The sequence below is a fragment of the Leiobunum rupestre genome, chromosome 3 (assembly GCF_980474605.1).
Source record: "Leiobunum rupestre chromosome 3, qqLeiRupe1.1.hap1, whole genome shotgun sequence".
Taxonomy (NCBI): Eukaryota; Metazoa; Arthropoda; class Arachnida; order Opiliones; family Sclerosomatidae; genus Leiobunum; species Leiobunum rupestre.
In genome coordinates, this window is record NC_143386.1 from 2,043,995 (window position 1) to 2,059,185 (window position 15,191).

The 15,191-nt window shown below is 36.3% G+C and overlaps 1 protein-coding gene across 1 annotated transcript; it reads right to left on the minus strand.

Annotated features, from left to right (window-relative positions):
* Positions 1-14,322: 14,322 nt before the first annotated feature.
* LOC149949083 (uncharacterized) lies at positions 14,323-14,946 on the minus strand. The gene has a single exon (XM_090169161.1). It carries the CDS (start codon positions 14,944-14,946, stop codon positions 14,323-14,325), a length of 624 nt encoding a protein of 207 aa, XP_090025287.1.
* Between the last annotated feature and the right edge of the window lie 245 nt (positions 14,947-15,191).

Sequence of the window (15,191 nt, forward strand, 5' to 3'; positions counted from 1 at the left end):
AATAAAACATTTCAATAGTTACAAATAGCCATTCTTTCTTCAACTTTGCAAAGCTCCGACCAGAAACAACCGGTTTTTTTTCAACACATCTGGCCATGATATTAGTCTTTCGAAACTATTCATGAAATATTTATGCAAGCGTGTAGTAGAAAACCTCTTCGAGCAATCGACATAATTTCAGGTTTATGGGCTGCCGAAGCAACTACACAATTTTGGAACATAGCGCCTTCTTTATAATATCAAAGTAACACCTATAAAATCGATGTAAATGAGAAAGAAGAACTATAAAATCGCTTAACCGACTAATAAAAGGGATAAACTTGATAAACATTCATGGGTTTCTAATATTCGTCATTAACCGACTTAGAATCCTTTAACCGACCCACAAAACCTAAAGTTGAAATTTGGATTTCACAAACAAACAAAATATAAACGATCATAAATTATTGGTTAACTAATACGTTTGCGCATTTAAACGATTATAAAGAAACTCAGTTGTATATTTTATTTAAAATTTATGAGTTAGTTTTTATCTGATATTATTTTGCTTCGCGTATAATAATACATTTTTATTTTTGTTAAATCTTTTCGATGAAGTTCAACTAATTGATTAATTGTTGAATTAATAATTTTTACTAACACAGCGTAAGTTCCCTTTTGAACAAAGTTGCCGTTAAACGAAATTTAATTATAATTCCCCAGTTTATTTGTGAATAACTACAATATTGAACGCAAAACCAGTGTAAGCCTAACTGAAATCAAACAAATTCGGGATAAAAGTGGAAGCTATACTATATGAGAATCATAAGGCGAGATTTGATACCCAAGCTCCATCTGATCATAGGAACATTTCACCCTGAAAAATTTACAATTTAAATATTTTATTTAATATAATTTTATAAAGATCCAAAGCTGCTTTCCTTAACATTTTTTTGAAACAAAAGTTAAATACTCGTGTACTTAATTTATTTTGAACCTTTACATTTCAAACAACAACAGTCGAATTAATATCGGTGGTATTTCAGGGACATTATTATTGTTTTGTCAGATATGAACAATTTAAGCAGGCATACGAACAAAGAAACAGAAAGTTAGGTCAACACTAGATTTTAAACAGATTAAAGAGTTATTTTTTGCAATAAATTAATATTTTGCTCAATTAAAAATTTGACTGCCCCGTGTTAAAACGACCGTCTGCTTTTTTTAGTGTTTTTCTCTGATTATTAACGGAGCTGTATGTATTTAAATCACAGATATCAAGCGCAAAAATGTGAAGTTATCCGTACGGAGGCTATAGGAAATTTGGATTCTAAGTTTAATATTCTCCATACCAAAAAAATAACAAGACCAAGCAATTAATTATGCAAAACCTTGAAATTTAAATCAGCAAACACTAAGAAGTATCATCGCAGCAACAGTTCAGATTAATAATAATAATTTTATTATTTTTTTTTGTGATTGCCGTGATTAATAACAACCAATAATACCAGATTTCAAATTTCAATGACTAAGCTAGCAATATATTTATCCGCTGGATGGTGGGGTGATTTTTAAAAGCACTATTAATTATTTAAGAAGAGTAAATGCCTCGCAACTTTTTTGCCGATGTAAGTATACAATGAAGTGGCCTCACAGCAAGAAGAGCCGGGATGGGTTTCGGCTTGAGGCACTGGGTTAAAACTCCGAACCACTCCTTCGGCGTTGAGTTTCCAAGTTCTCTCTTCACTGGTTCAAGGGTTTCCCCCCGAGTTTTTTGGTTTTCCCTTTCGTTAACGGTAATAGTTAGTGCAGGGTGCTGTTGCCTCTCGTGGTGAGAAGGGCTTTAGAAACCCTTCCACGCAATATAACGTGCCCACCATAATTAAAGCAATAAAAGTCGCTAGTTTCCTTGATTATTAGCCTTCCTGATTATAATTTTCTATTTGTTTTTCGGATGAATTATTTCCGAAGTTTTATGTCATTAAAAGTTAATAGAAATTGAACTTACGTAGGTGTCGAAGATGATATCTTCCTTTGAATAAATACGTAAGTAAAATTGGTAGTTCATGAATCTGTCGGAGATGAACTCTTCTCTGAAGTCGCCGACTCCTCGGTAAATAGTAGTGGCGTAAGAACTTTTCATTGATCCAGAGATTTCAAAAAGAAAGAACATTGTTCCGCAAGCCCAAAAAGAAATCAGTATCTGTTCAAATATTTTACGATTTCTTGGGTCAATTGCTGAAAAATAAGAATTGAGGCTGTTAAAGGTGTTCATAATCAATAACCGAAAAAATAGAGGACCCAAATTCGGTTAAAAGAGTAGAAAAAAGGTAGTGAGTGGGATACGATATCTGCTAACCGTAATAAATTTAATTGTTTAATAAGCAAATGCTGGCGCAACGAGAGCATCGGTTCTTGTGATTTTTAAACGATATTATCCGACTACAATAAAATTTTACTGCCACTTCGAGGCCAGTGGGGTTCGTTACCCCGAAAATCAACAGTTAAACCCCGTTTAATTCGTTCTTGCAAATTATTAAAGCCAAAAACAACGGTTTCGCATTCTTTATATTTGATAATAAAATTTTTAAATGTCAAATCTAACACATTGAAAATAATGATTCCAACTTGTTAGAACACTAGAAAATGTAGGTGGCAATGTTGTAATGACTCTCATCGCGTTTTAATCTGAACTGCAATCAATCATAAGTTGTGCCGTAAGTTTTTTCCGCAATGTTTTATAGTAAATTTCTCATGAGTTCCTTAATTTCATTTTTCAATAAAACATCTTGTTGTTAATTAAAATAATGAAGGTACATGTAGAGAGCTATTAACTTGCCACCACTGGCCTACGCAATTTAACCTTCGGCAATGTGTTAGGAATTAACGTAGCTGATTGTTGTTGTTTAAATGTGAAATTTTAAGAACTCGAATGGTTCAATGCAAGAAAAAAATTATATCTCGGTAAATTTGAAAAACTGAGAAAAAAGTGCATTTCAAACACTGTTTTTAAAACAGAGAGCAAATTGCTACAATTATATCCTTTAAACTTCTTGGTTGAAAAAAAAACCCAAAAATCCACGAAATATAAGTTAATCTTGCTAAGTGGTCGCTTTTCTCGAAAAAACCATTTCACAAATGAAATCATACATTTGGCCTAAGCATACATACATTTTACAATTATTTTTTTATATTATTTGTATTTTAATATCTACGTTTTACCACCTACTGCAGATTTTGACACTGGGTACTCTACAAGGGAGGAAGGATCATTGTTTTTTCTTCGTGGCTGCTTACGGGATTATTGATTACGGAAGACGCACGCATACCTTTCTTAATGGGGTTAGACGGGGATTTCTTGTTTCGCGATGACAGTTCCGAACTTTCAATTCATCTCGATTTATGGCTCGAATGCCGGGTCCATTAAGTTGCCCCCCCCCCACCCAGTAAGATAGCAAAATAAACATGTGGATATGAATGCGATCGGCATGCGTTTCTATGCGCCACCTTTTATTCCTCGTGCGCCGTTATGGATCAAAAGGAAAATGAGAAACCAAGTGGAGGGGGGGGGCAACTTAAAGACGACCCCCCCCCACATAAGAATATGAGGACCGAATTACCATCAATCGATTGCGCTCGGCGTGCGCTCTTATGCGCCACCATTAATTTCATGTGCGCCGCATTTGCCTTCGATATATATCGATAACAAAGTGGGGGGAACTTAACGACAGCCCCCCAAGTACGGATATGAGGACCTTAGTACCACCAATCGATTGCGCTCGGCGTGCGCTCTTATGCGCCACCTTTAATTTCGTGTGCGCCGCATTTGATTTCGATACATTTCGATTACAAAGTGGGGGGGGGGCAATTTAACGGCAGCCCCCCCACGTATGAATATGAGGACCTAAGTACCACCAATCGATTCCGCTCGGCGTGCGCTCTTATGCGCCACCTTTAATTTCGTCTGCGCCGCATTTGCTTTCGATACATATCGATAACAAAGTGGGGGGGGGGGCAATTTAACGACAACCCCCCACGTACGAATATGAGGACCTAAGTACCACCAATCGATTGCGCTCGGCGTGCGCTCTTATGCGCCACCTTTAATTCCGTGTGTGCCGCATTTGCTTTCGATATAAATGGATAACAAATGGGGGGGCAACTTAACGACAGCCCCCCACGTACGAATATGAGGACCTAAGTACCACCAATCGATTGCGATCGGCGTGCGCTCTTATGCGCCACCTTTAATTTCGTGTGCGCCGCATTTACTTTCGATACATATCGATTACAAAGTGGGGGGGGGCAATTTAACGGCAGCCCCCCCCCACGTACGAATATGAGGACCTAAGTACCACCAATCGATTGCGCTCGGCGTGCGCTCTTATGCGTCACCTTAAATTTCGTCTGCGCCGCATTTGCTTTCGATACATATCGATAACAAAGTGGGGGGGAATTTAACGACAACCCCCCCACGTACGAATATGAGGATCTAAGTACCACCAATCGATTGCGCTCGGCGTGCGCTCTTATGCGTCACATTTTATTTCGTGTGCGCCGCATTTGCCTTCGATATATATCGATAACAAAGTGGGGGGGGCAACTAAACGACAGCCCCCCAAGTACGAATATGAGGACCTTAGTACCACCAATTGATTGCGCTCGGCGTGCGCTCTTATGCGCCACCTGTAATTTCGTGTGTGCCGCATTTGCTTTCGATATAAATCGATAACAAATTGGGGGGGGGCAACTTAACGACAGCCCCCCCCCCACGTACGAATATGAGAACCTAAGTACCACCAATCGATTGCGCTCGGCGTGCGCTCTTATGCGCCACCTTTAATTTCGTCTGCGCCGCATTTGCTTTCGATACATATCGATAACAAAGTGGGGGGGGCAAATTATTGACAACCCCCCACGTACAAATATGAGGACCTAAGTACCACCAATCGATTGCGCTCGGCGTGCGCTCTTATGCGCCAGCTTTAATTTCGTGTGTGCCGAATTTGCTAACAACTATTTGAGATATAATCTTGAAACAATCAGGGTATGAGAATTGCGCTGGGAACGTTTCAAATTGCTTTGAAAACAATCTAATAACTTTTCGCTCTTTTTCAAAATTAATTTTTTTACCGACAGGTGGTAGGAAAAATTTTCAATGATAAATTTGAATCTACCTGAAAACCTACAAATAACGTTGATTTGATTGAAATCGACCGAGTTTATCCCTAGATAATGAGTTCAGAAAAACAAACAGGTTGGCCATAGCAGGCCAAAGGGTTGTTTATTAAATGAGGGAATGATAAACTGGTCTAATTAGAGCTAGTTACTTAGAATAACTATTAATAAACGAAACGGATACTTCATGGTTTTAAATTTAATTTAAATTAGTAGTTATTCTAAGTTTCCCACACCGTGGTCATTATGATTTTTTAAAATTTATGATTTTTTTATTTAGTATTTAAACAAAAATAACCCGCAATAACGATCAGTCTGAGTGTTGCATGTTCACAATGCCTGTGTATTCTGCTGAACAGCGCACTTTCATCGTCGAAATATTTTATGGTGAAGCCTATCAAAATGCTCGTGGGGTATGCCAACTTTTCAGAATGCGGTTTCCAGACCGATTTCCTAGTCACAACATTGTTCTCGGCGCTGTTTGAGATTTCCGCAACCATGGTGATGTCAATCCAAGATACCGAGGAGCTGGTCGTCAACACATCGACAACGAAGAGCTCTTTTTAGCGTTGTCCTCGGCATATCTTTAATTGGGTGTGTCCAGAGCCGGCATTTGAAGAATTCTTCACAATTTCCATCCTTATCGGGCAACACTTCATCAAGCTCTTCATGACGGGGATATGGTTCGTAGGTTTGAATTATGTTACTGGTTGTGCAATATGGAGCGCGAATCTCCGGAATTTTTTAACTTACTTTTGGTGTTCGATGGGTGTTCGTTCGGGCGAGACGGGCCGTTAAATCACCAAAACAATCACATGTGGAGTGATATGAATCCACGATGGAGATTTGCTCACCACCACCAACAACAATTTCGGTTCAACGTGTGGGTGGGTCTGGTCGGAGATAGAGTCATCGGTAATTTTTTTCCCACACCGTTTAAATGGGCAGAGCTACTTAGCTTTTTTACAGAATGACGTCGCGGGCGCATTAGAAGACATTCCTTTAGCCAACTACAGATGAGTATGGTTCCAGCATGACGGTGCACCTCCACATCAACCCAGAGCAGTGGTAGACTACCTTTCCGCTGAACTCGAACATCGATGGAAGGGCTGCAACGGACCCGTCCAATGGCCTCAATAATCGCCTGACCTCACACCTAAGGACTTCTTCCTGTGGGGTTTCGTTAAAGCTCATGTCTATGCGACGCCTGTTACGAGCGTTGTCGAATGACGTCATCGTATCATCGATACCTTTCAGTTGATCACTCCCACCATGTTCCATCATGCATTCAGAAGTATGCTTCATTGCGCTGAAACATGTATCGCGGCAGACGGAGGAATTATTGAACCATTCTTGTGATGCCCCAACCTTTTATTCGTTTGAAGTGGTTAAAATGCTTTTGTTTGATTGGATAGAACTTGTTTATCGTTCTCTCATTTGTTAAACAACCCTTAGGCCTGCTATGGCCAACCTGTTTTTTTCCCTGACCTCATTATCTAGGAATAAAATCGGTCGATTTCGATCAAACCAACGTAATTTGTAGGTTTTCAGGTAGGCTCTTAAAATTTATCATTGAAAAATTTTCTACCACCTATCGGTCCAAAAATAAATTTTGAAAAAAAAAGGAAAAGTTATTATTGTTATTATTATTATTTATTTAGGAGTAACTCATTCAAATTACACTGGATCAGTTGGGCCAAGTCCGGAAAGACTTACAAGTAGCCCTAGCGTTTCCGCCAATTATATTATTTGAGAACAAATATATCATAAACAGACTAATGTCCAAAGTGAAAAATTACATAAGTATATCAGTATAGCACAACCATTAAATGATTACTTAAAACATCTCTACAGAGTAAGCAACAGAAAATAAAAAAATGACTTAGTTATTTTGTATATAGCAACATACAGTTTTGGCGAACTAGAATCTTTTAAATCTTTGATTTCACTTGGTAATAGATTGTACAGTTTCACACCTTCAAAATATAACGATTTTTGGAATAGACTAGTATTACAGTTTGGTATTTTGAGATAGTCTTTATTACGCGTAACGTAGCGTTTATCGTTACATTTGATTACCTGGAAAGGCATATGAGAATTTAAGAGTAGGCTATTATGAATATACATTAGAGTTCTCAGACGCCAAATTTTTTCAATTGTTAATACGTTTAGCTCAGTAAATTAGGGTTTGGTGTGTTCACGATAAGGTTTTTTACAGATTATACGCACTAGGCGCTTCTGCAGTATTAAAAGTCTTTCCAGGTTGTTTCGGGAAGAATTACCCCAGACTGTTATAGAGTATATTAAATTAAATTAGTAAATCAGGGCGAAATAGATCATTCGCATGGTTTTTGTGTTAAACAGATTTTTATTATAATTTAGAAAATAGGTATATCTAGCAATTTTGCTATAGAGTTTATCAACATGCTTATTAAAAAGTAGCTTTTCATCTAGCCAAACACCAAGGTATTTATAGCAAGATACTCTCCTTAAAAAGTATTATAAATTGATATTATGTTTGTGTGGGCGTTAATCACCCGGTTTTTATTAGAAAAGATTATATATTCTGTTTTTGAAGTATTCAAAAATATTTCATTATTATCAAACCAAGTTTAGTATTAATGTTTTCTATCATTACTTGTAGATTTGGGTTGTATTCGGAGACAGTCGTGTCAACAGCGTACAAATTAAGTTCAATAGGGTCTTGTAGCAGTTTAGTTATATCATTTACAAATAGGTTAAATAGAATAGGGGATAATATCGAGCCCTGTGGCACACCAATTTTAAGAGGGAACATATCTGAATAGTTTTGGTCAATTTTAGTGCAGACTTTACGGTTTTCCAGAAAAGACTTCAACCAATTATTTGCCATACCTCGAATTCCTTTGTGCTCTAGTTTGATTAGTAATTTTTTATGGTTAACTAGGCTTTTTTAAAGTCTAGAAAAACAACCACCGAATAATTACCTCGATCGATTTTTTCTAGTAGTTTCTTATAGAGCTTATTTACCGCCGTTTCAGTATTTTTTTGGGCATAAAGCCATGCTGTTGATCAGATATCAGATTATATTTTAAACAAAAACTTTTTAATCTAGTATAAAAACATTTTTCAAAGATTTTGGAGAAAACGGAGAGGAGTGCAATCGGGCGGTAGTTATTGGGTTCGCTTATGTCTCCGCTTTTATGAATCAGCGTTAGAACTGTGTCTTTAAGTCTGTCAGGATAAACACCCTGATTAAAGGAAAGGTTTATTAAGAAGGATAGTGGTTTAGCAATTATTTCTCCGATGACCTTCAGAGCTTTGGGCACAATCCCATCAAGACCAGGTGCTGAATTATTATTGAGCATATTTATATTATAGATAATTTCCTTACGATCTGTCTCCGTAACAACCATTGAAGAAGGCAGTTTTTCGTCTAAGCATGGGTTTTTTGAAAGTATATTTTTAGTTTTTAGCTTTAAGTGAGTTACTGGATCACAGATAAATTTGGTAAATTTATTGATATCGTCCATGTTATTGATTACTGGACACTTTTTAGTTCTAACGGACTGTTTCGGGACTATTTCATTAATTATCTTCCAGCTTTGCTTCGTGCTATTATTTATATTTATATTTATATTACCTATCTTATTATTGAAATATTTTTCCTTTGTTTTTTTAATTTTGTTTGTTACATTATTTCGAAAGCGCCTATAATAGGCAATATTATCATCGGTTGACAATTTTTTTGCATTTTTTTTAATTTGTCTCTTTGATTGATACTTTTTTTAGAGTATCATCAAGCCAAGAGTTTTTTTTATACATTTTATTGTTTTTAATTACAACAGTCGGAAAGGCTATTTAATAAGCTTCATCAATAGTGTCAAAAAAATAGTTAAAGGCTTCATTGTAGAGGTGGGACCAGTTCACAGAAGTAATTTTATTTTTAAAAGCTATACAATTTTTGTTATTAATAGGTCGTATGTTTCGATGATTTTCGCCTATATAACTGTTGAAAGGATCTATATTAGGATCACAAGTAATTAAGATTGGAAAGTGATCAGTGATATCGATGTCCGAAAGGACCTGGGTCTTAACTGGGGTATTTGCTATTACAACATCGATTAATTTAGCTGATTGGTTCGTCACTCTAGTGACATCCTTTACGTAATTTTGAATTCCATAGCTTACGAGAATATCATTCAGTTTTCTGTAATCCAGTTTATTATGATCATTGAAGTTAACATTTATATCACCAAATATAATATTTTTATTTTTAATAAAACGTATACTCAAAATCCGTCAAAAAATCATTGAAAAGCGAGATTGTTTTCAAAGCAATTTGAAACGTTCCCAACGCAATTCTCATACCCTGATTGTTTCAAGATTATATCTCAAATAGTTGTTAAGAAAAAAGCCTGGTCAGAGCAAATTGGGCGACCCTGTAACTAAAATTAGTTCTGAATAAATATGGAATAAATATCGAAAGTAAATCTGTCGCATAAGAGCGCACGCCGAGCGCAATCGATTGATGGTACTTAGGTCCTCATATTCGTACGAGGGAGGCTGTCGTTAAGTTGCCCCCCACTTTGTTATCGATATATATCGAAAGCAAATGCGGCGCACACAAAATTAAAGGTGGCGCATAAGAGCGCACGCCAAGCGCAATCGATTGAAGGTACTTCGGTCCTCATATTCTTATGTGGGGGGCTCGTCGTTAAGTTGGCCCCCCCACCTTGTTTTCCATTTTCCTTTTGATTCATAACGGCGCACGAGGAATAAAAGGTGGCGCATAGAAGCGCATGCCGAGCGCATTCATATCCACATGTTTATTTTGCTCTCTTACTGGGTGGGGGGGGGCAACATAATGGACCCTCGGATGGCCGGATTTTGGTATGGATGAGGCTTGATTACGGTACGGATGTCTGGGTGAAGACGACGAACTTCTTACAAGCTGGCGAAGACATATATAGGTACTTCGAATTTTGGTCTGAAATGTCTTGCTAGGCAAGGGGATCACTCTGATTCATTTGGTTTTTCTCTCTCGGGATTGTTAAGTTATCGGTGTCCATCAGGCGGCATAAGGGTGGCTTAGCCATTGCTCTTCGTGGATCTTCTACTGCTTTGATCGTCACATTCTGATTGGGATGTCCTCATTCACGACTTTACGCGAGGGATTCAGCAAGGCGTCTTGTCTTTTAAGTAAAATTAATTTAATAGGAACATTCAAGCGCGACTTTATTGCACATTCTTTTATTTTTTCCATACATGGTTTCTCTCGCACACCGATAATCAGAATTCTGAAGTTTTAAGGCTGTCTTCCGATTTTGTTTCAGGGATTGTTTGTCGGAGTTGAAACAAAAACAAATGGTGACTTTGCGTTTTATATGGGTCATTGGTGAAGTGAAGGAAAACTGGCTCGTGGTGGGTCTCGGAGTTACTTTTAGTTTCGTTTCCAAGCGAAAATTCGTGGCGCATCCTTTTCTCTAACATTTAGTACAAGCGGGGGAGGGGGAAATTGTTGCGGATGGTAGATTCTATCGCTGTAGCGAGAAACGTGGTCTTGACCTTGAACGATTGCAAAATCGCGCTTTTCTTGGAGTCTCGTTAACTGTAGATCTGAGGATCACGATCATGAAAATGGTTTCAAGTGATTTTATTATATATATTGTAAAATAATTTTTTTTATATCCAGTCATGAAGTATCGTGTCTTATTATTAAAAAAAAATTTAAATATATTAAACAACCATGACTTAAATAATATTCAACAACTGGAATATTTTTTCTAGATATTCTAATTTTAAGACTTTGATATATATTTAACTTTAAGTATATCTTATATCCATACGACAAAAAATGGTCAAGACCAGGTTGTTTGAGCTTCTCGCGGGTATATTTAATATCAAAAGTAAATAATGCGTTACAAAAAACATGTAACTATGCGGGGGAAGGTGGACCTAATGGGTTACAGAATCTATATTATATTTTTAGAACGACAATACTTCCCTTTTAAAATAAGCCCGCCCATACTGCGGTAAAGCCGAACTTACAAATTTTGCCCACAAAATATTTTCGTCCGCCATGTCTTGGTCGTCGAGTCACTCGATTGTACAGCATAAGCTAACAGGTTCCTATTATTATGTTCCTTTTTATTTTTGTTGTTATTGTTAGGGTAATTTTTATTTATAGTTTATTATAATAGCTTATTTAATTTTAAAATATCGTTTTATACAAGTTTTCCAAGCAAATTTTTCACGGAAGCGTTCGTCAATACAAACTGTAAATGTTAAGCCTTTGCTAACTTTTACATAATGAATTCCCTAAACCTAAACTGTGCTACATCAACAGATCAAAATCGCAGACACGTTATTTTTCCTGTGACAGGTTACAAAAAATCAATAAAAGATGTTCCTTACATCTCGGATGATGAGATAAGGTTTTACACAGAAAATACCTCGCAAGAAAAACATTTTAAGAGGAGCTATAAGTTCATGATAGAACAGTATGTCATTTCGGATTCTATAGTGTGCACTGTAAATAGAGAAATAAAGGAATGTTATTTAAGAGCCAAATGCTACAAGAGTAACAAGAAAAGAGATCATCCCTACACTTTGCTTGTAGCGTTAGACATTGAGCGTCGGAGAATAATAGATTGTTCTTGTGGTTGCCCAGTTGGAAAAGGAAAATCTTGCAATCATTTGGTTGCATTATTACGGCTTATACAGACACTCAAAAGCAAAAAGTACGAAGAGGCACCACCAGAACTAAGCTGTACTGAGCTTCCACAGCAGTGGAACAGGCCTAGAGGTACAAACATAGATGCGTTAAATGTCATGGACATTGATTGGAGAACCCCAGAAGAAGGTGGGAACCAACAGCAAATGAACTGTAAACTTTACGAATCACGTTCAAGTGCTAGGAGTCAAGATAGTCTAGTCAGTGCTAACAAAAACCAAATAGAAAAACTAAAAGAAATTGGTGATAATGCCTTTGCGGCTCTTCTGAAATCTTCCAATACTACTAGTCATCCCTGGATAAATATTAAATTAGGAGGTTGTGCAGCTGGCTCCCCTTTAAGCAACCAATTGTCATTTCTAGAAAGTGGTTATCAAGTGGTACATTCGCTCAATATTCACCAAAATATCAATAACACTACCCAAACTATACCAGAAGTCAATTTCCCTGCTCATTTTTTCAAACCATTTAAAATAGATGGCATATTTTTACCGTTAAATGAAAGAGCACAGTCATTGTTTACAACACTAATTGTTGAACCTCAAGAGGCGATAGATATTGAGAAAAACACTAGAAGTCAATCTACCAGTATGTTGTGGAAAAAAATAAGGAAAATAGATTAACGAGTTCGAATTTTGGTGTGGTGTGTAAAAGGGTTTCGGAATGGACTGACGTAGGATTGGAAAATATCCTAAAACCAAAAGATTTGGGGAAAGTTGCAGCAATTAATTATGGCAGGAAATTTGAAGATATTGCCGCTCAAAAATATAAAGAAATTCTTATTTCACTTGGCCACAATGTGGTAGTAAGTCGAATAGGTTTAATTATTTCTATCGAGAAGCCGTGGCTTGGATCATCTCCTGATAGACTAGTATATGACCCTACATAAGAGGATAAATTTGGACTACTTGAAATAAAATGCCCCTATTCTATGAAAAACTGTACACCTGAAGAAGCATGCAATAACCAAAACTTCTATATCAAGCTAGAAAATGATGCACCGAAACTAAAACCAAGCCACCAATATTTTTGCCAAGTCTTAGGCCAACTTGGAATTAGTGGGTTATCTTGGTGCGACTTTGTTGTGTTTTTCCCCAGAGGATTAATAATACAGAGAATTAGGTTTTGTGTCAAAGAATGGTGCAATATTTCTGTAAAACTCGACGAGTTTTATTTTCAACAAATGCTGCCTAAATTGTGCCAAAAGGTAGTTGTAAATAACCCAAATATATAGTTGATTAAACGTTTGAAGAGATTGAATTATTTGGTCATCATAGATTAATTAATTATTGCATACTGTAATTAAGAAATATAAACGCGCATAATGAACATAAGTGTGACACTAACTACCGTTTTAATGATTTTTGTGACACCTTTTTTTGATACTAACACTCCTACCCAGCTCAGATTCAAACTATAGCAACTGATATAAGTAGTTTATTAGATTGGGGTTAAATATAGCAGCCGAACCCAATAGCGCAGCAGAATTTTCAATAGACCAACAAACAAAACCCCAATAGCACAGCCAATATATATGGTTCCATATAGCGTCAGAAAATTTAAAACGAGCAGCGGGAGATTAACTATCACCTGGGCCCCTAATCTGAATTTTTAAGTACGGTCCCAACTACCACCCTTAATTTATACTCTGTGAACAGCATGATAAAAACCCCTATATAGGCTATTGGTTAGCTCATTCCACCTTGGTGAATGAAGTTTGTATATAATAAATCAGTTTCGCTGTAATTTTGGTCATACTTATGGTTTTTATATTACTTATGGTATAATTTTGCCAAAATATTAAATTTTATTAAAAAATATATAATTAATTTGCTTTATTGTAAATATTTTGGTATCTTAATTATTCTTGTAAAACAAGGTATGCATACTTTTTTGTTTATTTATTTATTTATAAAAACTATTGCAGTAGGGCTTTGCGTAGAGCATCGGTACAGAACCGTGGTAGTATTAAAAATACACAATGAATATATACAGATAATGAACAGATTAAGGCCTAAAATAATAACTAGAATATTAAGAAAGAAAAACAATTATTTATATACAAAACTACAGACAATGGAGGGGACTAAGATTTAGGGGAACAACAGCACAAAAAATGAGTATAGAGATGACGACAACATATGTAGAAGCTAATAGCCTGTAACAAAAGCCCTAGCCCTTAGAATTGAACATGTGCGATTCTAGTAAAAGCAGACTTTTGGAATGGGCTGCTAACGAACTTAATATTAAATTAAAATAGAAAAGGTTTACAAATCAAATAGAGATAAAAATATGACTAAGAAAATACAACAATGCAATTAGCCACCTAAAACCTGCGTCGCATATTAATAAAGTAAAAAATCAATGTAATTTTAGTCCATTCGGGGTCTGGGGCAGGACCCTAGCACCACTGTTTAAAACAAAATTATTAGGCATGTTACTTTCAAACATCATAAATCTATAATAGGCAATTCAATTTCATCTAATGGGTTGTCAAGTTCGGTAATTAGTGAATTTTGAGTCAGAATTGGGGTTTGGTAATTTGTTAGCAATGCCACAACTGTCCAAATTTGATTGACGACTGGTGCAAGAGAGATCGGAATGGGTCGGTCAAAAATATGGAAAGTCCTTATTCTTTGAATACGCCTCTCAACGTGAATTCGCAGCGAAGCAATTTTCTGAGTTTCCTCAATTTCTTCTTCAGAAAACTGATCCTTGTTTGATAGGAATGGTGGAATATTTAATTGTATATTTTTGTTAATTGTACTTAATAAATCAGCGTTTTTGAAGCCTTTATCACACATAACAGAATCATTTTCATCAAAATTAAGATTTAAAAAACTACTACGACTTGTAATTTGTTTGTCCGAAATACACCCAGTAAAGAGACTAGATACAAAAGTCACAAAGCCATTTGGACTTATTCCTAACAAGCCCTTAAAGGTATTTGTGGATTTATAATTGGAATAAGTACCTGATTGTAAGACTAATGAATTTGAGGTTTCACATTTCACTTCGGTAGCATCAATCAAAATTCTAGTAGATGGGTAGTTCTCTTTTAATTCTGGCGGCATATATTGGTCTATATATTCCCGAGTAGGCCAAATACTCACTTGTCTCAATTGTAAGTATAGAAAATTTATTTAAGTTATGCAAATTTTGCTTACTGAACTCTCTGATATTCCAAATCTGTTTGCTAAATCTTGATGGAAAAGCCCTAATCTCATTTTCATCATAACCAAGATAAATTGATTTTGAGGTATTAGTTTTCGCTTACGACCCTTCTTAGTGCTTATGGTATGGTCAACATTTTCTTTCC